This window comes from Neofelis nebulosa, chromosome 9 (assembly GCF_028018385.1).
Source record: "Neofelis nebulosa isolate mNeoNeb1 chromosome 9, mNeoNeb1.pri, whole genome shotgun sequence".
In the NCBI taxonomy this organism is placed as follows: domain Eukaryota; kingdom Metazoa; phylum Chordata; class Mammalia; order Carnivora; family Felidae; genus Neofelis; species Neofelis nebulosa.
Window position 1 is genome coordinate 78,842,316 of NC_080790.1, and position 26,054 is coordinate 78,868,369.

The following is a 26,054-nucleotide window of genomic DNA, read 5'->3' on the forward strand; positions in this document are numbered from 1 at the left end:
TGACATGATATTATATACAGAAAACCCTAAAGGCTTCATAAAAACGAAAACAAAACCCTACTAGAACTGATTAATGAATTGATGGAAGTTGCATGATACAAAATTAATATACATTGCATTTCTATATACTAATAATGAAGTGGCAGGAAGAGAAATAAAAAAATAATAATCCCATTTACAATTGCACTCCAAATAATAAAATACTTAGAAATAAACTTAACCAAGGAGGTAAAAGTTCTGTACTCTGAAAACTATAAAATACTGATGAAAGAAGCTAAAGATATGAACAAATGGAAAGATATTCCATGTTCACGGATTGGAAGAGTTTATATTGTAAAATTACTACCCATCCCATACTACATACATACATACATACATACCCAAAGAACTACCCAAAGCAATCTACAGATTTAATGCAATCCCTATCAAATACCAAAAACATTTTTCACAGAATTAGGACAAATAATAGTAACATTTGTATGGGAACACAAGAGACCCTGAATAGCCAAAGCAATCTTGAAAAAGAAGAACAAAGTTGGTGGTATCACAATCCCAAATTTTAAGATCTACTACAAAGCTATACTAATCAAATCAGTGTTGTACTGCCACACATGCATGTGTGAGCATGCGTGCACGCACACACACACACACACACACACACACACACGCACGGGACACACAGATCAATGGAACAGAATAGAAAATCCAGAAGTAAACTCGTGATTTTACTGTCAATTAATCTACAACAAAAGAAGGAAGAATACACAATGGGAAAATGATGGTGTCTTCAATAAATGGTGCTGGGAAAACTGGACAGTTACATGCAAAAGAATGAAATGGAAGCACTTTCTTATGCCATACACAAAAATAAACTCAAAATTGATTAAAGACTTAAATTGATACCAGAAACTATAAAACTCCTAGAAGAAAATACAGACAATAATTTCTTTGACATTGGCCATGGAAACTTTTCTAGGTCTGTCTCCTAAGGAAAGGGAAACAAAAGCAAAACTATTGGGACTACGCCAAAATAAAAAGCTTTTGCACAGTGAAGGAAACCATCAACAAAATGAAAAGGCAATCTAGTGAATGAGAGAAGATATGTGCAAATGATATATGCAATAAGGCGTTAACATCCAAAACATATCAAGAATTTATACAACACCAAAAAAACAAAAAACAAAATCTGATTTAAAAATGGGCAGAGGACCTGAATAGACATTTATCCAAAAAAAGACATACAGATGGCCAACAGACACATGAAAAGATGCTCAACATCACTAATCATCAGTGAAATGAAAATTAAAACCACAATGAGATATCATGTTACACCTGTTAAAATGGCTAAAATTAAAACCACAAGAAATAACAAGTGCTGGTGAGCATATGTGGAAAAAGGAACGTACATGCACTGTTGGTGGGAATACAAATTAGCTCTGCCACCATGAAAAACAGTATGGAGGATCCTCAAAAAATTAACAATAGAATTACCATATGATTCAGTAATTCCACTGCTGGGTATTTACCCAAAGAATAAGAAAACACAAATTCAAAAAGATATACTTATCCCTATGCTCAATGCAGCATTATTTACATGAGCCAAGATATGGAAGCAATCTAAGTGTCCATGGATAGATGAATAAAGAAGATGTGGTATGTATATACAATAGACTATTACTGAGCCATAAAAAAGAATGAAATCTTGCCATCTGCAACAAAATGGATGGACTAGAGGGTTATAATGCTGAATGAAATGAGTTAGACTGAGAAAGATAAATACCACATGGTTTCACTGATATGTGGGACTTAAGAAACAAAACAAACAAACAAAAGAAACAAAACCAAATTCTTAAATACAGAAAACACTACTGGTGGCCAGATGGGAGATGGGTGGGTGGGATGGGTGAAATAGAAAAAGGGGATTAAGAGGGTACTTTTCTTTTTTGTTTTTTTTAGTGTTTGTTTATTTGTGTGAGAGACAGAGAGACAGCATGTGAGTGGGGGAGGGGCAGAGAGAAAGACACAGAATCAGAAGCAGGCTCCAGGCTCTGAGCTGTCAGCACAGAGCCCAACACAGGGCTTGAACTCATAAACTGCGAGATCATGACCTGATCCAAAAGTTGGACACTTAACTGATTGAGCTACCCAGGCGCCCCAAGAGTACACTTTCTTTGATGCACACTGAAAAATGTATGGGATTGTTTAATCATTATATTGTATTACCTGAAACTAATATAACACTGTATATTAACTGTACTTGAATTAAAAAAAAAGATACTGAGACCTAATGGTGGCCCCTCATGATCTGTCCTGAAACAGGTCCCACGTGCACTTGTAAAGAATGTGTGTGCTTCTGTTATTGGATAGAATGTTGTATATATATGTGCATTAGATCTATTTGTTTTATTGTATTAAGTCTTCTATTTCCTTATCTTCTGTCTGGTTTTTCTAGCCACTTGTGAGAGTGGAATATTGAAGTCTACAGATATTATCTGAAATTATTTCTCCTTTCTGTCACTTTTGCTTCATATATTTTGATGGTCTATTGTTGCACCAATCTTTATTTTATTTTTTTGACTTAACTCAATGCAAGTTTACTTTCTTTTTTTTTTTTAATACATGAAGTTTATTGTCAAATTGGTTCCCATACAACACCCAGTGCTCATCCCAAAAGGTGCCCTCCTCAATACCCATCACCCACCCACCCCTCCTTCCCACCCCCCATCAACCCTCAGTTTGTTCTCAGTGTTTAAGAGTCTCTTATGCTTTGGCTCTCTCCCACTCTAACCTCTTTTTTTTTTTCCCCCTTCCCCTCCCCCATTGGTTTCTGTTAAGTTTCTCAGGATCCACATAAGAGTGAAACCATATGGTATCTGTCTTTCTCTGTATGGCTTATTTCACTTAGCATCACACTCTCCAGTTCCATCCATGTTGCTACAAAGGGCCATATTTCATTCTTTCTCATTGCCACGTAGTACTCCACTGTGTATATAAACCACAATTTCTTTATCCATTCATCAGTTGATGGACATTTAGGCTCTTTCCATAATCTGGCTATTGCTGAGAGTGCTGCTATAAACATTGGGGTACAAGTGCCCCTATGCATCAGTACTCCTGTACCCCTTGGGTAAATTCCTAGCAGTGCTATTGCTGGGTCATAGGGTAGGTCTATTTTTAATTTTTTGAGGAACCTCCACACTGTTTTCCAGAGTGGCTGCACCAATTTGCATTCCCACCAACAGTGCAAGAGGGTTCCCGTTTCTCCACATCCTCTCCAGCATCTATAGTCTCCTGATTTGTTCATTTTGGCCACTCTGACTGGCGTGAGGTGATATCTGAGTGTGGTCTTGATTTGTATTTCCCTGATGAGGAGCGACATTGAGCATCTTTTCATGTGCCTGTTGGCCATCCGGATGTCTTCTCTAGAGAAGTGTCTATTCATGTTTTCTGCCCATTTCTTCACTGGGTTATTTGTTTTTCGGGTGTGGAGTTTGGTGAGCTCTTTATAGATTTTGGATACTAGCCCTTTGTCCGATATGTCATTTACAAATATCTTTTCCCATTCCGTTGGTTGCCTTTTCGTTTTGTTGGTTGTTTCCTTTGCTGTGCAGAAGCTTTTTATCTTCATAAGGTCCCAGTAGTTCATTTTTGCTTTTAATTCCCTTGCCTTTGGGGATGTGTCAAGTAAGAAATTGCTACGGCTGAGGTCAGAGAGGTGTTGCACCAATCTTTATAACCGTTATATATTCCTGCTATGTTGAGACTTTTAATAATAAATAATGTCCTGGGGCACCTAGGTGTCTCAGTTGGTTGAGTGTCCAACTATGGATTTTGGCTCAGGTAATGACCTCACAAGTGTGAGATCAAGCCCCATGCTGGGCTCTCTCTCTCTCTCTGCCCCTCCCTCACTTACACACACACATGCACTCTCTACCAAAAAATAAATAAATAAATAAAATAGAATAAAATAATGTCCTTTGTCTCATGTAATTTTTTTTAACTGAGAGTTGCTGGAGGGGTGTTGGGTGTGGTTGTGGGGCTGAATGGGTGATGGGCATTAAGGAGGGCACTTGTTGGGATGAGTACTGGGTGCTAGAGTTTAGTGGAACTCTACTCCTGAAATCATTATTTAAAAAAAGAGAAATTTATTTCTCAGTTCTGGGGGCTGAAGTCTGAGATCAGGTTACAAGCATGTTGGATAAAGGTTCCCTTCTGTTTTGTAGTCTTCTTGTATCCTAACATGGCAGAAGAAGAAAGGGATCGCTCTGGGGTCTCTTACTAAAAAAAATTTATGAGAGTTCCACACTCATAACTTAATCACCCTAATCATGCTAGACATTAATTTTTCATTGATGACTTTTGGAAGGACACATTCAGACCGTATCACCAACTTTTAGCTTCCAATTTACTTTTGTTTTTGGATCTAAACTGATTCTCTTGTAGACACCATATACTTGGGTCATGTGTTCTTATCTATTCTGCCAATCGCCATCTTCTGATTGAAGTTTAATCCATTTGCATTTAAGCTAATTATCGATAAGGAAGAATTTGTCGTTTTGCTTTGTTTTCTTTATGTCTTACATTTTTGGTTTCTCAGTTTCTCCATTACTGCCTTCTTTTGTGTTTCATTCATTTGGTAGTGTACCATTTTGATTCCTTCCTCATTTCCTTTGCTCTGTATTTTTTAGTTATTTTCTTCATTGTTACCATAGAGATTATAATTATCTTAAATATTTAACAAACTAGTTCAAATTAATACCAACTTACCTTCAATAGTACACTTACTTCTGTCATTTTGATATTTATTTTCTATATGCCTTATAGCTTTTTTTGGCCATTTCATTCTTTACTTTCATTTTTGTGTTTAGCTGATTTTTGTATGTGTTTAGCTGACTTTTATAACAAAATGTTCAAATTCCTTTTGTGTATTTTCTTTTTTTTTTTGGAAAATCTTTTTTTGTTTTAGTTTACTTATTTTGAGAAAGCAAGCATGAACAGAGGAGGGACAGAGAAAGATATAATTCCAAGCAGGCTCCATGCTGTCAGTGCAGAGCCCAATGCAGGGCTCAATCTCACAATACATGAGATCATGACCTGAGCTGAAATCAAGAGTCAGATGCTCAGCCGACTGAGCTACCCAGGCACCCCATTTCTGTGTATTTTCTAGTTATTTTCTTCATGGTTTTCAAGGGGATTTAATCTTAGAGTTATAACACTCTAACTTGAATTTATATCAAATGAACTTCAACAATATACAGAAACTGTACTTCTTTATGGACCCATCCCTATACCTTTCAGTTACTGATGTCACAAAATTTCATCTTTATATATTGTGTGTCCAAAACCACAGACTAATAATTCTTTAAATACATTAGTCTTTAACCTATGTAGAAAACAAACTGTGAAATTACAAACCAAAGTTACAATAATCCTAGCTTTTAGACTATTAATTGTCATTTAAAAAAATGCATTAGTTTCTTAAATCACATGAAAAACAAAAAAAGGAGTTTCAAACCATTCTTATAACCAGCTTTTATAATTGCCCCTGTATTTACTTTTACTGTGATCTTTGTTTCTTCATATGGCTTTGAGTTGTTGCCTAGTGTCCTTTCATTTTAAACTCACAGGACTCCCTTTAGCATCTCTTACAAGGCAGGTCTAACAGTAGTAAACTTCCTCAGCTTTTGTTTATCTGGGAATGTCTTAATTTCTTTTTCACTTTTAAAGAACAGTCTGGCCTGATACAGGATTCTTGGTTAGTAGTTTTTATTTCTTTTAGTATTGTGAATGTATCAGCTCACTGTCTTCTGGCCTCCAAAGTTTGTAATGAGAAATCTGTTAATAATCTTACTGCTTTTGCTTTCAAGAGTCTTTTAAAAGTTTTATTGTAACATGTCTCAGAGTGGGTCACTTTAAGTTCATTTTACTTAGAGTCCGCTGAGCTTCCTTGATGCTTATATTCATGTCTTTCATTAAATTTGTGACTTTTTCAGTCATTATTTCTTTTAATACTCTGTCTCTTTCCTTCTGGCACTCCCACAATGCATATGCAGGCCTGCTTGATGGTGCCCTACAGGTCTCTTAGTCTATGTTTACTTTTCTCTAATCATTTACTTTTCTTCAGATTCGGAATTTCAATGTTCTATCTTCAAGTTCACTGATTCTTTCTTCTGTCTGCTCAAATCTACCTTTGAACTTCTCTGCCGGAATTTTCATTCCAGCTATTGTACTTTGAGATCTAGATTTTCTTTTTTGTCTTCTTCCCCACCCCAGCTTCACTGAAGAGTAACTGGAAAATTAAAACTATGTAAGTGTACAATGTGATGTTTTCATAAACATACACATTGTGAAATGATCACCACAAACGAGCTAGTTAACATATCCATCACTTCAGTTACCTTTTTGGGGAGTAAAAGCTGTTAAGATCTCTTAGCAAATTTCAAGTATACAATACAGTATTACCAACTGTACTCACCCTGCTGTACATTAAACTTTGAAAAGTTATTCATCTTGTATAACTGACATGTTGTACCCTTTGACCAACCATTGTATCCCCATTTCACAACCTGTAGGCTCTGGCAACATAATTCTACTCTACTTCTATGAATTTGACATTTTCAGATTTCACATATAAGTGAGATTGTGCAGTATCTGTCTTTCACATAACATAATGTCCTCCAGATTAATCCATGTTTTTGCAAATAGCAGTATTTCTTTCTTTTTTAGGGCTGAATAATATTCCTAAGGGCTTTTTTTCCCTGTATCTTGGCTATTGAGAATAATATTTCTCCTTTCTGATATTTCTCCCTTCGGGTCTGTTAACACTTGCTTTATATATTTAGAGACCCTCACGTTGAGTGCCTATATATATTTATAGTTGTTACATCCTCATAATGAATTGGCCCTTTTATCATTATATAATCACCTTCTTTGTCTCTTATGACAGTTTCTGACTTAAAGTGTACTTTTTTGTCTAATGTAATAGCCACTCCCACTTTTTCTAGTTACTGTTTGCGTGGAATATCTATTCCCAAGCCTTTCAACATATGTGTGTTCATAAAGCTAAAGGGAGACTCCTATAGGCAGCATATGGTTGGATATTGGTTATTTTATTTTATTTATTCAGCCACTCTATATGTCTTTTGATTGGTGAATTTAATCCATTCAATTTTAAATTTTTTAAATATTTTATTTATTTCTGAGAGTGAGAGAGAGAGTGTGTGAGAGGGGGAGAGGCAGAGAAGAGAAGGAGACACAGAATCTGGAGCAGGCTTCAGGCTCCGAGCTGCCAGCACAGAGCCCGACGTGGGGCTCTAACTCCCAAACTGTGAGATCATGACCTGAGCCAAAGCCAGACACTTAACCAACTAAGCCACCCAGGCTCCCCTAATCCATTTACATTTAAAGTAATTATTAGTAAGTGGGGACTTACTGCTGCCATTCTGTTAATTATTTTTCTGTCGATTTGTAGTGCCTTTGTTCCCTTTTCCTCTCTTGACACTCTTCCTTTGTAATCTGATGATTTTTCTTTTGTAGTGATATGCGTTGATATCTATTTTGTGTATCTGCTACACAAAGTTTTTCATTTCTGTCCACCATGAGACTTGCATAAAACACCTTTTATAACATTTTATTTTAAGCTAATAACAACTAAGTTTCAATCACATATGAAAGCTATATTTCTACCCCTTCCCCACACTTTATGTAATGGATGTCACAATTTACATCATTTATATTATTCATCCATTAACAAATTATTACAGTTATAGTTATTTTTCATACTTTTATATTTTATTTACGTTACAGTTGAAAGCTTATACTTTCATGTTTTCATGTTGCTAACTGCTGTCTTTTCATGTTAGCTTGAATAGCTCCCTTTAGCATTTTTTTGTGAGGCAGGTCTAGTGGTGATGAACTTCAACTTTTGTCTGGGAAAATGTTTATTTCTCCATTTCTGAAGGACAGCTTTGCTGGGTATAGTATTCTTCTCAGTATTCTTTCAGTACTTTGACTTTATCATCACATTGTCTCCTGGCCTGAAAGATTTCTGCTGAGAAATCAGTTGACTGTCTAATCAGCACTCCTTTGTGACAAGTCGCTTTTCTCTTGCTACTTTCACAACTCTCTTTGACAATTTGATATAATGTGTTTCAGTGTAGATCTCTTTAAATTTAATCCATCTGGAATCCTGGGGTCTTTATGAATCTGGATGCCCATTTCCCTCCCAAGATTTGGTAACTTTTTAGTCATTTCTTTAAATAGGCTTTCTAGCCACCTTCCCCCTCCTTCCTGATCTGGAACGCCTGCTACACATAAAAAAAATATATAATATATTGGTTCACTTGATGGAGTCCCATAATTCCTATAGGCTTTCTTCACTCTTTTTTCATTCTTTCTTTTTTCTCCTCTTCCTAGATAATTCCTCATGTTTGCTCATTCTTTCTTCTGCTTGAAAAAAATCTGCTTTTGAACCCCTCGAATAAATTTTTCAGTTCAGTTATTGTACTCTTCAACTCCAGTGTTTTTGGGTCTTTTTATTTGTTTCTATCTGTTGAGTCTCATTTTGTTCATGTATCATTTTCCTAATTTTGTTTAGTTGTTTACCTGTGTTCTCTTGTAAATGAGCTTTTTTAAGTTAAATTGATTATTTTGAACTCACTGCCAGGATTTCCACAGAATTCTATTTCTTTCAGGTTGGTTAATGGAGATTTGTTTTCCTTCTCTGTGTTTGTTTTCTTCATTCTTCACGATTCTTGTAGGTTTGCTTGTTGTCTGCACATTTGAAGAAGCAACTTCTTCTTCCAGTTCTTTTTTTTTTTTTTTTTTTAATTTTTTTTCAACTTTTTTTTTTATTTTTATTTTTGGGACAGAGAGAGACAGAGCATGAACGGGGAAGGGGCAGAGAGAGAGGGAGACACAGAATCGGAAACAGGCTCCAGGCTCTGAGCCATCAGCCCAGAGCCTGACGCGGGGCTCGAACTCACGGACCGTGAGATCGTGACCTGGCTGAAGTCGGACGCTTAACCGACTGCGCCACCCAGGCGCCCCTCTTCTTCCAGTTCTAAACACAGTCAGCAGTGCTAAACACAAAGCAAGATACAGACTGACCCCTCAGGAAGTGCAACATAACGCTGGGAACAAGACCTTTACTTTTTACCCTTCCTTGTGAAGGAAGAACCTCATTTCTATGCATATTCCCAGGCTCACAGACCAGTGCTGGCTATAAGGGCATACCTTTTGCCTTCCCTTGTTCTTAGCTGCCCAAGGGCACTGGGTACTTGTTATGAGGTAACACAGAAATCTGTTCCACTGAGTGAAGGTCCACTGAAATGCCAGGGATAAGGGTCTTTTAGCTTCCTTCCATTTACTGTGGAGAAAAAAAATCAAACTTGTGTCTATTCACAATTTCATAGAGCAGTGATGCCTGCAGGCATGTGCCCTCCTCTTTCATTCATTCCTAGATGTCCTAGGGAATCAGGCTCTATAGTTCATTTAGCACTTAGCATAGGTGAGAGAAAAACTGGCCCCACTGAGGATGCCCTGTGAAGCTGGGAGGCTAGGAGCATACTCCAATCTCACTTCTCTACTGTGAAAGAAGTCACTGGCTTAGGTGATCTTGGTATTGAATTTGGTGGAAGAACTAATGTAGGTAAAGTGATATTATTCTTCTAAGTATATATCTGGATGCTCTCAGTTTGTGCTCCTCTGGGTGCTTAAACTTCTTAGGTGAATTCTGAATTTCTCTCAAGGTATTTTGATACCAATATTATTATGTCTGTGTTTCTATGGATGAATGAGAGTAGGGCTTACTACTCCCCCATCTTGATGATGTCACTCTTTTTAAGTTTTCTATCTTTTCACAGATATTTCCATTTTGTTCATACATCACTTTCTTGACTTCCTCCACACATTTTCCTTTAGGTCTTTGAGTATCTTTAAGAAAATTGTTAAAAAGTCTTTGTCTAGTATATCTGCCATCAGGTCTGCTTGAGACAATTTCTGTCATTTTTCCCCAGGAATGGGCCATACTTTCACATTTCTTTGTATACATTGCTATTTTTTCTGTTGAAAACTGGACATGTGAACCTAATGTGGTAACTGTGGACATCAGACTCTCCTCTTTCCTAGGGTTTGTTTGTTTTTGTTTTGTTTGTATTGTTTTTGATTTTTTAATTATAGTAGGCTCTATCTAGGCCAAAATTTAAGGTCTTTCCCTGAACATTTGTGGTAATTTTATCATTTCCCCATATATGCAATTGCTTTGAATGTCCTACTCATTAATGTCTGGCTCCCAAAAGGGGAAAAAGAGAAAAATAAATGGATGGAAAAGGTTGTTAGCCCTTTAAGTATTCTGGGTTACTTTAGGCAGAGAACTTTAATAATGGATGGAGTTGCAACAACAATGGCTACCTCCTTTATCTACCCCTTTGAGATCAGGGGTAATGATCAGGGCATGAATCTCCAAGTTCCTTTTTTGCCCACCATGACTCCTGCACTCTGTGTACAAGCTATTCAATGAATGTGTGCAGAGCTGCCTGCCACAGGGCTGGAGGGTGGGAGTAGGTAGTTGCTTCTGTGCTAAGAGCTAAAATGGACTGAAATTTACTTCAATTTACCCCCAAGCCTTCCTCTGAAAGTTGCAAGCCTTCAAAAGACATTAAGACATATTCTACCAGTGCCACTGTTGTCTACGTGGGGAGATGGAATCCTGCTACTTCATACTCTATCATCTTCCCAGAGTCCTCTGTCTAGCTCCAGTTTTGGCAAATGTAAGTTTTATTCCCATTCCTTGTATACAGTCTATGGTTGCTCTCATAGTACAATAACAGAACTTGAGTACTTGGGACACAGACCATTTCACACACAAACCCTAAAGTATTTAATACATGGCCCTTTACATAAAGTGTGCCAACTTCCAGCTTAGAAGAGCAACAGAAGTAATGTTATAACACTTTATTTCCAGAACCATTAAATGCCTACATATGAAAATCTGTGACCTAAAAATCTAAAACAACCAACCTGACATGACATGTCTTCTGATGAAAAACAAAAACTACAGTATCACTGGTGGACTGTAATAGAATCCTGACACTAATCACTTTGAGTTAGCTTTAGAATCTACAGGCTAAAGGATACAGTCCCTAACAAGACAGTCTTTACTTCATACACCAACCACAAGCTAGGGAGTTGAGGCCATGTGTACTTCTAACCAACTGACTACAGATCTGGGAGGTTTCCATGATTCCTCCCCGTCAAGCTTAGAACTCAGAACTATACTTAAACTAGTTTTCTTCTAAAGAAACATATAGGGTGAAGTCTTGGAGGGCCCCAAACACAGAAATTCTGTGCCTTCTCTCTATGCAATCAGGGTATGTCACTTTCCTGGCACACAGATGTGCTTACTAACAAGGAAGCTCTATACAGCTTTAGTGTCCAGAGTTTTTATTGGAGTTTCATTACAAAGATATGGTTTATTAAATCACTGGCCACCTATGTGACTGAACTCAATTTCTAGCCCCCTCTCATTCTTGGAGGCAGATGGGATGACTCAAAGTCCAAACCCTCTAACCACATAATTAGTTTTTCTAGTGACCAACCCCCATCTTCAGTCATCGTGGTAGGCATTAACTCAGGTGTGATCCAAGGGCTCATGAATAACAAAGACACTCTTACTTCTAAGGATATTCCAATATTTAAAGTCTCCCTATAGACAGAGACCATTCATATTCTTCATTACACAAAAACTACTTCAAATATTCTTGCCAAGGGAAAAAAATTTAATCTAAACCTGATCAAGACTCTATATTTAGCTAAAAGTTTATAGAAAATCTGCAAGACAGAGGTATGTTAAATTATACCAAGAAGATGATATTAGCTCAGCCTGGTTGTAGGAAGTCCTATAGACAAATGATTCAGTATCTTCAACAACAAAAAATTGGCATAGGGAGATGGCTTAAAAGAGACTTATGAGACATATCAACCAAACGCAATATACAGACCTTGTTTGGATCTTGATTTAAATAACTAAAGTATGAAAAAGAATTTCTGAAATGGTAGAAGAAAAGGGATACAGACCAACCAGGTATTACATGATATTAGATGTTCTGGCTATCTAATGGTGTATAATAAAACACTCCGAAGTTTAACAGCTTAAAACAGCATTTTATTATTATCCTTCACATTCTTCTGGGCTGACTAGACTCAGTTGGTTAGGTCTCACTTGATGCTACTCAAATGGCTGCCATCAGATGCAAGTTGTGGCTGATTCATCTGAAGGTTTAAATGTGCTGCTCATCCACAGTGGCAGGAAAGGGATGATGGCTGGTAGGTGGGCACTCAACTGGGACCACTGACTGTAGGACTATATGGGGGCTCCCCATGTGGCTTAGGATTTTCACATCATGGCAACTGGGTCCCAAAAGAAATGTCCCAATTTCTAGAGGTCCAAGAGACCCAGGTAAAAGCTGCCAAGTTTCTGATGATCTAGTATTAGTAGTACCAGAATGCTGTCATGCTGTATTCATCAGGATACTATTATTATCATTGCTATACACAATATACATGCATTTAGTTATCCACATATTTTTATTTTTAATGCTCTTTATCCTTTGCATTTCTAAGCTTCTGAGGTAATCTACCTTCAAGCTGAAGAATATCCTCTATTATTTCCTTTGGTGCAAATCTTCTGGTGACAAATTCTCTATGTTCTTGTCTGTTTGAAAATGCCTGTGTTTCTTTACACACGAAGAACATTTTCACTGGGTATAGAATTCTAGTTCAATTTTTTTCATTAATTTTTTTTTTTTTTTTTTTTTTTTTTTTTTTGCCTCCAATTGTTTCAGTTTATAATTCAGCTGTCAGGCTAATTCTAGCTTCTTTGAAGGTCTTCTTTTTTTCTCTGGTTGGTTTTAGAATGTATCTCTTTGCCTTTGATAGTCAGTTGTTTTACTGTATACTGCTCAGATCTCCGTAAAAGGAAGAACTTGCCATCCAAGCTATGAAAAATGCTGCTAGCTATCAGCCTGTGACTGCAGTACCTGACTGTAGTGACTAAGGTAAGGCCAAGTTCTTTTTGAGCAACTCCCAGCCAATGAATAGGCCCAGCAGGTATAGTAGGGCCTGGCTATCTCTGGATATGCTTCCAAAAAGCAGCTGTTACTCCACAATTCCCCAGTGATTTGCCAAGATATCGCAAACCTGTCTGAGGTTCTCCCTGCCCAATCATGTTTCCTTCCCCTTATGTTTCAAAGGCATTAGCCCTCAATAAATCTCTTGCACTCCTAACTCTGTCTTAGGATCTTGCTAAGAACCCCAACTGACACATATGATAAAGGATATCTGGGGGTGGGGGTGGAGAAAAACTATAGTAAACAACATTCTTAACAGTGAAATGCTGAAGGTTTATCTGAGATGAGTTATGGGTCAAAGATGCCTACTAAATACCACTTATATTCAACATCATGCTGGTTGTAGCCAGTAAAGTAATGCAAGAAAAGAAAAAGAATTTAAAACTAAAAGGATTGGAAAGTTAGAAATAAAATGTTATTATTAACCTCAGATTGTGATAGTTTATGGACCTAGTTCAGAGCATCTAGAGGTAAGTTAATAGCATCAATAAGCAATTTAGCTAGTTTGCAGAGTAAAAGTCAAAATATAAAAAACAATTGTATTTCTACATTTTATGTTGAGCCATACGAATTACCACTTTTAGAGATGAGAACAGGCAAGAGAGCCCAGAAATTGATTCATGCATACATGCCTACTTGACTTATGAATAAAGTGTCACTGAAGAATACTGGGGAAAAAATATTGGGGAACAGTTAATAAAGGGTGGTGGGACAAGTGAATATCTATATGAGAAATAAAACCTTGACCTCACACCAATAACAAAAATCAATTCCAGTTAGAATTAGTGCTATAATTGTGAAAGGCAAAACAATAAATTTCTATATTGTAGACAATAATACAGGAGAATAATTTTTTAAACCTTTTTTTTTTTAATGTTTATTTAGTTTTGAGAGAAAGAGGAGAGAGGCAGAGAGGCAGACTGAGGATCTGAAGCGAGCTCTGCGCTGAAAGCAGAGAGCCCCACACAGGCCTCGAACTCATGAACCATGAGATCATGACCTGAGCTGAAGTCTGACACTTAGCTGACTGAGCCACCCAGGGGCACCCAGGAGAACATTTTTATGACCGTGGATAAGAAAGTATTTCTTGAACGGTACACAAAAAATATCAACTGTAATGTGTAAGACTGAGAGCTTAAACTACAATAAAATTAAAATTAATTAAAACTAAGAACTTCTGTTCATCAAAGTCACCATTATGTGTGGAAGGGATGATCACAAGTAGGAAAAGATATTTCTTATACATATAATCACAATTGTATCCAGAATTTATAAAGAACTAAAAAACAAGAAGGAAAAAGATATGCAACCCAACAGTTAAATAGGGCAAAAGATTTAACTTAGATTTCACAAAAGTTGATACCCAAATGGTGAAATAAACACGAAAAGTTGCTCCACCTTATTAGGAATTAGGGATTGTAAACTATCACCACAAAAAGATACCATTACCCACTCTACAGAATAATTTTTTAAAAAAACATTATGAAGTATTGTAGAGGAATTCCTGATGATGGGACTGTACACTAGAACAAGCACTTTGGAAAACCACATGGTATTATGTTTTAAAATAGAAGATTAATACCCTATGTCCCAGCAGTTGCACTTAACTCCACCAGAAACGCATATGTATGTTCACCAAGAGACAGCATTTACTTATAAGAGCCAAAACTGGAAACAAGTGAAATGTCAATCAACAGCAGAAATTATATATATACATACATATATACATATATATATGTATGTATATATATATGCATATATACACACACACACATATACATATTGGGGCATATCCACATAACGCAATACTATTCAGTGATGAAAATGGATAACTATGGCCACATTCAACAGCACAGAGAATCTTAGAAACATAACACAAGAAAAAGCAGCTGGAAAAAAAAAAAAGAATACAAACTGTATGAAGTTCAAAAAACAGATGAAACCATAGTGTTTAGAGACACATGCTCAGATGGTAAGACTTCTAGGGAAAGAAATTACCATAAACTTCAGGACTATGGGCAACTTTGGGGATAGTGACTGGGAGAGAGCCTCAGAGGGAACTCAGGAGAGTGTTTAGTTTTTAACTAGGGTGGTAGTTGTTTATAGGTGTTGGCTTTGAGGAAAAAAAGCCCACATTTTATGCATGTATGTATGAATTATATCTCACAATAAATACTTTAATTAAAGAAAAAGAAATAATCAAATTCTTGGACATCTTTTACACTCCTTGGAAGACGACTCTAATTAAGTGGTTAGAAGATTACCTACACTAGGCCACCTCTAGAATGAACACGATTTATCTTCTAGACGGCAAAGCTTCCAGTGGCTTCATCTCCTTTTAGTTACAGAAACTAAACAAAGTCATCTAGGAGCTAAAGTTTTCCCCACTAACCTCTGTAACAATAACCTCTTTAACTCCTGTTAAGTTTTACTATAGCTATCTTTAAAAATTAGTATCTTTTAAATGTAAGTTCATCCAAGAACAAGTATATGCTCATTTATTCAATTGGTGTTTTCGTGTGTTGCAAATAACTGTCTAGTTAAGGAAGATCTCCATAGTGTTTTCCAAACCAACCTAACACAGAATAGGAGGCAAACTTTCCACAATCTTTCCCTCAACTGTCCTCTGAGAAGATTGGGAAAAGAGTTATTTCTGTAATATGAACAAAAGATCCTTTGGCTGACTAACCATAGTCCTGCAACTGACATACTGGGGCACAACAAGAAGTGGAACCCATTACCTATTGTGTGTATATAAAAAGATCTCTTAGACCTGCACTGTCTTCTAATCACAGCATTTAGGAATTTATCTTTCCCCTAAGGCAACCTTGTAACTTTTCAGGAAGTAGAGCAATGGAAAGTATAAAGCCTAAGAGCTTTGGAATCAAACTTGCTTCTTATTCTTCTTGTACTCCTTATTAGTACTGAAATTTTGGGCCAATTAATGAACTAGCTGAGACTCCAGCAAGTACTTAAAAAATACTAATTCTAGCCACCTCTGCCTTAGGCACCTGAAAGCCAGGTAGTGAGTTGAGATAATAGATGCCTAGATGTTATGAGAAAAACCAATGAGTGCACAATGAACAGTCAGAAAAGAGTATTTCTGTTTCTTGACCAAAGTGAGATAACGAAATTATGTGGTACTATAGTTATGAGCTTGCTTGCTTGCTTCATTTATTTGTTTATTTATTACTATTTTTTAATGTTTATTTATTTTTGAGAGAGAGAAAAACACAGAGTACAGGCAGGGGAGGAGCAGAGAGAGAGGGAGACAGAATCCAAAGCAGGCTCCAGTCTCTGAGCTGTCAGCATGGAGCCTGACATGGGGCTTGAATTCACGAACCGTGAGATCATAACCTAAACCGAAGTTGGAGCTTACATGACTGGAGCCACCCAGGCACCCCATATAGTTATGAGCTTTAGAAAGCAAAACTCTGCATGTGTTTTCAACTTGAACGTTAGAAAGCTTGCCTCCCAACATCTTAAAAATCTGTTTACTGTTCTGGTAGAATAGTAAAATAAATAAATTAAAAAGCTAGGCTTTTCCTTGGGCTTCATCTTTGTTTGTAAGAAAGTTAGATTAGGAAACAGATTAAGGCTTTTAAAAATATCTTTTGTTATTCAATCTATCAAAGGAACAGGTCAGGAAAAGCCAACCATTCTGATCAGTTAGGATTGGAATGATCATTAGAGATACCTGGCATGCACACCCTATGGTGATGAGTCTTCTGTTGAGAAGGGTCTATGTTCCCCTCAGGCACGGTTTCATCCTTGTATATTCTATATACCAAATCTTAGTAGCCTTGCCAAACAGGAATGGCAATGGCCAAAGCACCAATGACAGAAAATGTGGGCTTTTCTGTGATTACTGTGATTTCTAATCGTAAGCTAGTATTAGTAGTGGTAATCCAGGGAACGCACTAGAAGAACTGCACATGCATGGTGCTGTGTTAAGAACTCTGAAAGCAGACAGGCCGAGTACTTACTGGATGTTGGATTTCTGCTCTCATAATTGAATACTGAGCAAATTATTTAATTTCTATAAGCCTCATTTCCCTTATCTTTAAAAAACAAGGAAGGCAAATACAAAATCTGTAGCAAATTTTTATGAGTTTTGGCAATTTTTATGGTCTTTTCATCAATTAATTTTCAGGGCTTAAAAAGTTACTAAGAGCCAAGCCACATGAATGTAACATAAAATGTATGATCTGAGAAGGAATGCTCTCAGGCAAAATTCTCATTTTAAATAATGCAAAACAAGGCTGTTGCTTTGACTCTCTCTCTACATTAGTTTTAATTGGAAAAAACGTGATATATATTCTGTCATAAGACTGCTACACATACATATCTGTTCCAATCATACCATAAGAAACAAGAAATGGTTGAACCTACTGGCAAATTATCATCAGAAAGAGTGACAACATGAATTTTCATGTCAACATGAAAACTGTTGTTCCTAGGAAACATTCTTCAACATTAAAATGAACTATTTACTTTATCTATTCAAAAAGGTCTATACTCTGCTACTTGGGGATAAACAATACACTATATATATAGCATCTTTGTATCAGACATTCTGCAGTAATCTTTGTGAGGTTTTATTGTGGCTGAGGTAACCAACTGGTACCATCTGCCTTCAATCCTGTTCCAGTCTAAAATTACCTTTGCCATAGAACTCTCAGGTCTCAACTCAGGTCTCTACCAAGCTCTTGTCCAAGCATTTCAGCAGACCCAAAGAGGATGAGGAAATCACATCCCAGGCCACAAGTTACTCCATAGCCAAGTCCATTTAGATAGGGATTGACAACCTCTCCCAACAAAAATATAAATCAAACTCCAGAATTTTCAAAATGAATTACTACTTGCAACCTAGGTGGGTGTCTATTTCCTAAAGGATATGGATCCTTCTTTAATCAATAAAGAAAAATGAATTTTCAAAAAATTCAGTCCTGATTTGCCTGTTATCTAGATCCCACAAACCACCTAAAGGGAGATATTTAAAACCGTCATTCCTATTGGTTCTCCAAGTTCTCACCTTGTAACAGATTAAATAACCAGATAACAAGACCGAGCTCATTTTCTAGTAAGGTGGCTCTACAAAATTTGAGATTATATATCTTTAGTTTTTATTCAGTTTTTCAATATAAAAAGCTGTACAAAGACTTTTTTGTAAGTACCATGCAGCCACTGCCTGCTGTGTTTCTCAACATCAGTTGTGTAAAGGTATGAATGATGTATTTATTTAAAAATTTGGAAGCAAGGAAAAAGTTAACATTCAGAACACTTACTTGCTTTATTTTCAGAGAAAAGGAACATTATAACCCATCACTTTTTTTCTTGCTCTCTTTGTTTGGCTTATTGTCTGAAATCTAAATTTATGATAAAATGTAAACAGAAATCTTATTTCAGGTCTCTAGCACAATTATTTTTTATATATTGCCTTAATGTAACGTTTAGTTTCCTGACATTATTATAAGCTACAGGGAATATTTTTTCAGAGCTAAGTCATGTATTTAGTTATAATTAAGTAAATAAATACATCATAGGCAGCACCATGTAGGAAAGAGACAAACAATCACCTGGAGTGAGGAGACGAGAATTCTAACACCAGCCCCATTACCATAAAGTCATGGGATCTTCAGCACCTTTCTTAAATTAAACCTTGGAAAAACCGTACGTCATGCTACCAAATAGATGGTACTTGAAAACAGATGTTATAATTACAAAAGTGGTAAGTACTATAAGACAAGTACCAAATACAATAAAAGTTTGGAAGAAGGAAGAAAACACCTCAGTCATAAAAATCAGAGGGGTAGTTAAGTTGCTTTCACTCTCCCTCTTTCAGCTGTGAAATTCTAGAACTGGTTTTTAGCTAGGAAGACTAAAATGGGCTTCATGGGATATCTATGCTAGGTCTGAAAGGAAGGACATCAGATTATACTTTCTAATTTTAGGTATAACATGTTTAAAGATGTGGCTTAGACTGGCAACTAGAAAAGTGATATAGATGTACATCTACAGAACTTACACTCTAGAGAAGTCCTCTTCCAGGTAAATATTTTGAGGTCTGACACCCATACTTATAGCACTAACCACCAATTCCATTGCTCCTGATCTGACTCTCCCAACCTAACCTTCCAACATTCCCCAGAAATATCTAATTTAAAAGGTAATTCATATAGCTAAGGAGGCTTTTATTATTACTAATGACTCTATTGACCTATCTGCATATAAAGCTCATAAAATATATTTCAAAGAAATCAGTTACACTTTTTATTTATTTTTTATTTTTTTATTTTTATTTAAAAAAAATGTGTTTTTTTTTTTAACGTTTATTTATTTTTGAGACAGAGAGAGGCAGAGCATGAATAGGGGAGGGGCAGAGAGAGAGGGAGACACAGAATCCGAAACAGGCTCCAGGCTCTGAGCTGTCAGCCCAGAGCCCGACGCGGGGCTCGAACTCACGGACTGTGAGATCATGACCTGAGCCGAAGTCGGAGGCTTAACCGACCGAGCCACCCAGGCGCCCCAGTTACACTTTTTAAAGGTAAATAACAATCGGATATTATTCAAGGTTTGACACTGAGATAATTTTTCAACTTAAAATAAAATTACCTGTAGTAGTCCTCCATCATCAAAACGTAGTACTTCTATTATGCTCTCCGACTGAATAAATGCTGTGAAGGAAACAAAACATACCATCACTTTACAGGAACATAAATTTCATTTAAATATCTTTTACCTTAAAGTTAATAAATACAATTACACATTAAAAAAAAAATGTACTGCTTGAGGGTGATGGTTAAAGAGGAAAATGCAATACTTCAGGATTTTAGCAACTATGAAATGCTTTAAAAATAAAACAATACAACCCAATTAGAAAGCAGTTTTTAACAACCTATAGGCAGTGTAAGCCACTTGCAAAATATCTATTCCTGCTATACTCCCAGAAAGCACAAAACAGTCAAATTCAACTAGATGCAACTGGTTATTTTCACTGACAGATTAACCAAAAATATCACAAGCACATGGAAAAGATCATTAGAGGATTCTACTTCCCCCAAGAAAGATAAGCTGACGTTCTGTATCATCTGCTCTTTTATAGCAATGACAAGACCTGGCATCATCAGTCGAGAGAGACTTGGAGAGAAAATGGGCATGGAAAATGGCAAGAGGAGATTATTCTGTTCCAAGAAACTGAGTATAGTGCAAAGACACGATATTTAGAAAGCTGAACTTTCACCATATAATCTGGTGATTGTGCTCACAGGTATTTATGCAACTGATTTGAAAACGTATGCCCACATGAAAATCTGCAAGCAATTCTGTATAGCAGCTCTATTCATAATCACCCAAAACTGGACATAATCAAGATGATGTCCTTCAATAGATGAGTAGATAGACAAACTGTAGTACATCCTACAAGAGAATATTATTCAGTAACAAAAAATAAAATAAAAAGCCACACACTGTATGATTCCAAGGATATGACATTCTGGAAAAGGTTATACTATAGAGATGGCAAAAAGACCAATGGTTGCTAGAGGTTTGGGGAGAGGAAGGAAGATGTGAATAAGTGAAGCAAAGGAAATTTTTCAGAGCAGTGAAACGGTTCTATATGACACTGGAACAGTGGATTCACAGCACTACACGTTCATCAAAACAGAACTTTAGAGTGAATCTAATGTATGCAATTAAAAAAATCATTTTGGAGATCAGGGGATCCCACGATGAAATGCAGAATATGACAAAACCATTTAACTCTATTACAAATGTATGAAACCGCCTCATTGAAGGAGGGGTAGAGTGGAAGGAGGAGCTGACATAAGTAATGTGAAAGTGAGGGAATCTCTAAGACTAATGGTGAAAGAAATTGTATATAAGCATTATATTCTAGTTGATAAAGTTACTTCTCATGGGAGCTTAGGTTAAGTATTCTGATGCCACTATACATGGAATACGGGAATTGAACAATTAAATACATGGATGGTGAAAGTCTGGCTTGTCACTACTGGAGTAAGAGTTTATACAAAAGTAAGGAAAAGAAGCTGTAATATTCCATGTGGTAATAAACTGAGTTGACAACATCAGTATGAACTCACGTTTAGTTTAATATAGATACAGAGAGTTACATATAGAAATATTTATAAATATGTATACATGCGGAGGTTACAGATATATACACACATATATTTTCTTGCTCTGCCAGTTGAGAGGGCCTAGAAGTAATAACACACAAGTAGCATAGTGCAGACCTAGCATCCAGATCTTGGGTTCTAATACCATTCTCTAGTAAAAGGAACAAAGGCTTCTTAGAGAAATGACTCAATCTAAGGACCAGGACAAGATATGACAAGATATATACAACATGAAATTGGAGCATCTCATGGTGCCAGAAAGTGAGAAAGTGCTAACCATCAAAATAACAAAAAAATAATATACTGATGAGAATTTGTCAAAGGAGTGAAAGAGTTAAGACAAAGAGTTCCGATATGACCAAAGCTGGAACAACTTAAGCAATAAAACAGTGTTAGATTATAACCCAAAGTATAAAACAAATATCCATGAGTCCATACTGACATAAGTAAATAAGCTGGGAGAAGAGACAAACTGCCAGGCAGATTTCTTTTTATAATTTTTTTTGTAATGTTCATTTATTTTTGAGAGAGAAAGAGAGAGAGAGGGACAGAGCATGAGCAGGGGAGGGGCAGAGAGACAGGGAGACACAGAGTCCAAAGCAGGCTCCAGGCTCCAAGCTGTCAGCACAGAGCCCAACGCAGGGCTCAAACTCATGAACCGCGAGATTATGACCTGAGCCAAAGTTGGACATTCAACTGAGCCATCCAGGATGGTTTCTGAACAATTTATGTATCCAGAAGATGGAGCGTAACTCCTCACCCTTTAACAAATGTGGGAAACTTTTTAACAAAAGTGTTTCCTTCCAAAGAAAACAGTTTGAAAAGGAGGGAAAAAAGAGTAATTTTACAGTGGAGGAAACTGACAAATGTTACCTCGTCAGATGATCAAATTCAACATCTCCAATGAAGTCATGTTGACAGTATGGTACCTTTCATATGACATAATAAAAATGGTACTTTAGGGGTGCCTGAGTGGCTCAGTTGGTTGAGTGTCCAACTCGTGATTTTGGCTTAGGTCATGATCCCATCCTAGGGTCAGGGATCGAATCCCATGTCTGGCTCCACACTCAGTGTAGAGCCTGCTTAAGATTCTCCCCCCTCCCCCCACCCCCCACTCTCTGCCCCTCTCACACACACTCTCTCTCTTCTCTCTCCCTCTGCCCCATTCAGACACACACTCTCTCTTTCTCTCAAATAAAAAACGTAAATAAATAAAAGTAAGGGGCACCTGGATGGCTCAGTCAGTTAAGCATCCAACTCCCGATTTCAGCTCAGGTCATGATCTTATGGTTCCTGAGATGGAGCCCCATGTCGGGCTCTGTGCTGACAGTGAGGAGGAGCTTGCGTGGGATTCTCTCCCTCTCTCTGGCCCTCCCCCATGCACACATGCACAAGCATGGTCATTCTCTCAAAATAAATAAACATTTAAAAAAACACAAATAAAAATAATTTTTTTAAATGGTACTTTATGGTCTTCCTCCCAAAATCACATAACCCAATCTCATTATAAGAAAAACATCAGACAAATCCCAAACAAGAAACATTCTACAAAATACATGACGAGTACTCCTGAAAACTGCCAAGGTCACTGAAAACAAGGAAAGTCTAAAGGATTGTAACACACCAGTGTGGCCTAAGCAGACATGACTACTAAATATGATACAGTATCTTGAATGGGATCCTAGAAAAGAAAAAGGAAATGAGGTAAAAACTAAGGAAATATGAATAAAATATGGGCTTTAGTTAATAACCATGTATTAATATTGGTTCATTATTTGTAAAAAAAAACAAAAAACAAAAAACAAAACCAAAAAGTACCATATTGATGTAAGGTAGCAATAGACAAAAGGGTAAGGGGGATAGGAACCCTGTGCTATCTTTAAAATTTTTACATAAATCTAAAAATATTTTAAAGTAAAAAGTTTATGTTTGGGGGCACCTGACTGGCTCAGTTGGAAGAGCACGTGCTACTCCTGACCTTGGGGTCATGAGTTCGAGCCCCATATAGGATGTAGAAATTACTAAAAAAATAAATACACTTGAAAAATAAAATAAAAAGTTTATTCTTTAAAAACATGAAGTAATGATATTTCATTTGGCTTAATACAACATTCACTGACTCGTCTTTGTTGGTCTTTGGGTATTCATCAGGGAAGCAGCTTACTGTTTCATCCCATGTACTGGGGAGCATTTCCGGTATGACTAAAGCTAAAAGCCAAGCAGCAAGGTGAGATACAAGCCAATTAGGTTACATTACCTAACTGGATGGTATTTCCTGCCTGCTGAGCATCACTTTTCCCTTGTTCTAGTAATCACATCCCGATCTTATTTTGGGAAAGTCCTGTCCTCCATTTCTTGTGCTTCTCTTCAACCATAGTGCCAACCTGCTCCACTGCTCATTCCCCATCACTTTTCAGTACATAGAGAACACTCCAAATACTGAGTGCATGAGTAAAATCCCACCTTTTTGCCCAGATGTAAGTATTGCATTTGCATTCGCTGATGCAAATGATCTCCTTCCGGCTGTTATCTAGTCCTAGCTTATAGTTAGTTTCAGATTCATACTGTGAATGTAAAAGGCTCTGCCTAGCTCACCCACCCCATTTCTAACCCTTCCTCCACCTTTTAACATAAACTGAAATTTCAGATGCTCAGAAAATATCTTTTTGTTATACTCCCGTTTAAGAGAGATTTATTGATCTCAGGGCACAATGAACTAACAAGGATTAACTGAATAGCCATATGCTTACAATGGAAGAGACAAAAAGTAGGAGCTCCTAGTTTGAAGCTTTCCAGTTAATCAGCAGAGGAAACCAGTAAGAAAGTAGCCACATTTAGGCAATTTGAACAAGGGAAACCTGAGTAAGGTAACAGGGTCCAGAGTGACCCTCAACCCCCTAGTTTAATACAAACAGGCCCATTAGGCAACCCACCTCAAAATGTCCCTAAGACTTAGCTGACCAATGGATTACTTACACCAGGGCATAGGCACCAAAAAAGGTAAATTCCGTAAGCTCCCATACCTCCTCACCTCCCCTCTTTAACTACAGCCCCCTACCAGGGCTTCCTGGCCAGCAGACTGCTTTGCTGTCCTACTTACCGCTTCCTTGTGATGTACTCAATAACCTTCTATCTCCTTTGTTCTGCCTCGGGTGAATTCCTTTACCACCTCCACGACCAGCTTCCACCCGTTAGGGCTGCCCCATATTCAGGGGCCCCCATCTGATCAGGAGAGACATCACAGAAGGTACTAGAAACATGATATATTTGGAAGCTACTAGTTATGATATGATGACTACCGCCTAACTTCCCATCATCAAGCTAGATCAGACCTTTAGCTAATATGAGGAGAACTTCACTAAATAAAGATAAAGGCAGGAACATAATTTGGCTGTATTGCATTTTTAATTAGGAGCTTTAAAAAAAAAAACATGAATAACCATGGTCAAAAACAGTATCAGTAGCTGTCTTATAAAGCCCTGAAATTAAAATACTGTGTTATATATCATCAATTTTCCTTAAAAGATGTAGAAATGAATAGCATTCAACTCAGGCATGAAATAAATTAAGATATTTCACTTTAGGGGCACGTGGGTGGCTCAGTTGGTTGAGCGTCTGACTTCGGCTCAGGTAATGATCTCCCAGTTTGTGAGTTTGAGCCCTGCGTCCGGCTCTGTGCTGACAGCTCAGAGCCTGGACCCTGCTTCAGTTTCTGAGTCTCCCTCTCTTTCTGCCCCTCCCCTGCTTGCTCTCTCTCACTCTCAAACATAAGAAAAAAAAAAAAAAGATATTTCACTTTAAATGACCAGTTATAATAACTTCAAATTACATGCCTAGAAAAACACAACTGACACTAGAGAAATACTTAACCATTTAACGTGTTAACAACGTTAGGCTATAAAATATAAAAAGTAACCAAAGCAAGTCAAGTTCTCCCATCTCCAGATTCAAAACCACAACTTACAAGCTACTTCCACTCCAAGAACTTTCCCCCCTAATTTTTATTTAAAAACATTTTTTAATGTTTATTTTTGAGAGACAGAGTCAAGCAAGGGAGGGGCAGAGAGAGAAGGAGACACAGAATCTGAAGCAGGCTCCAGGCTCTGAGCTGTCAGCATAGAGCCTGATGCGGGGCTTGAACGCAGGAACTGTGAGATCATGACCTGAGCTGAAGTTGGACACTTAACTGACTGAGCCACCCAGGTGCCCTGCTAAATTTATACTTTAAATGAATCCCAAACTGTCCCAATGCTCCCCAGTACAAACAGCAATCCAATGTAACAGAAATGAGAATAACATCTAATAATTATCATCACTATATTATTAAACTTCAAACTAATCCCATGACCTAGACATTATAGGTTCCATTTTAAGATAAGCAGGCAGTGAGGTTAGGCTTGAGGTCACTCAGCAAGAAAAGTGGCTAGAGACAGACTATCAATTCCACCAAAAGGACCCCAGAATCTATGCTTCTAAACCCATTACTATTTACTTTTAAAATAAATTTGACATTTGACATTAAAATAAATTTGACTGATAGCACCTTGAAGCAAACTAATTTCTATAATTAGGCATATATTTCTAATAAAAAGTGAGGAAAGAAGGATATATAAACAAAAGGAATTTAGATCTCGGCTTTTATGATTCTGCAGGCATTCACTCTGTGTAGCTGGGCTCCATAAGATGTCCTTTAAGGTCCCACATCCCCAGGAGGTCTGAGAGGAACAAACACATTACCATACACTGTAAAAATCGCCATGAAAGTGAGTCTTTAATCACTCACTTTCAA

At 37.1% G+C, this 26,054-nt stretch overlaps 1 protein-coding gene across 1 annotated transcript in view; it reads right to left on the minus strand.

The window, feature by feature from the left end:
• TMEM131 (transmembrane protein 131) overlaps positions 1 to 26,054 on the minus strand; it is a 239,272-nt gene that overhangs the window by 159,123 nt on the left and 54,095 nt on the right. Inside the window, exon 2 of the mRNA XM_058684342.1 lies at positions 19,743 to 19,804. Within this exon, the coding sequence (XP_058540325.1) occupies positions 19,743 to 19,804 (62 nt within the window). The remainder of the gene's footprint in view (positions 1 to 19,742; positions 19,805 to 26,054) is intronic.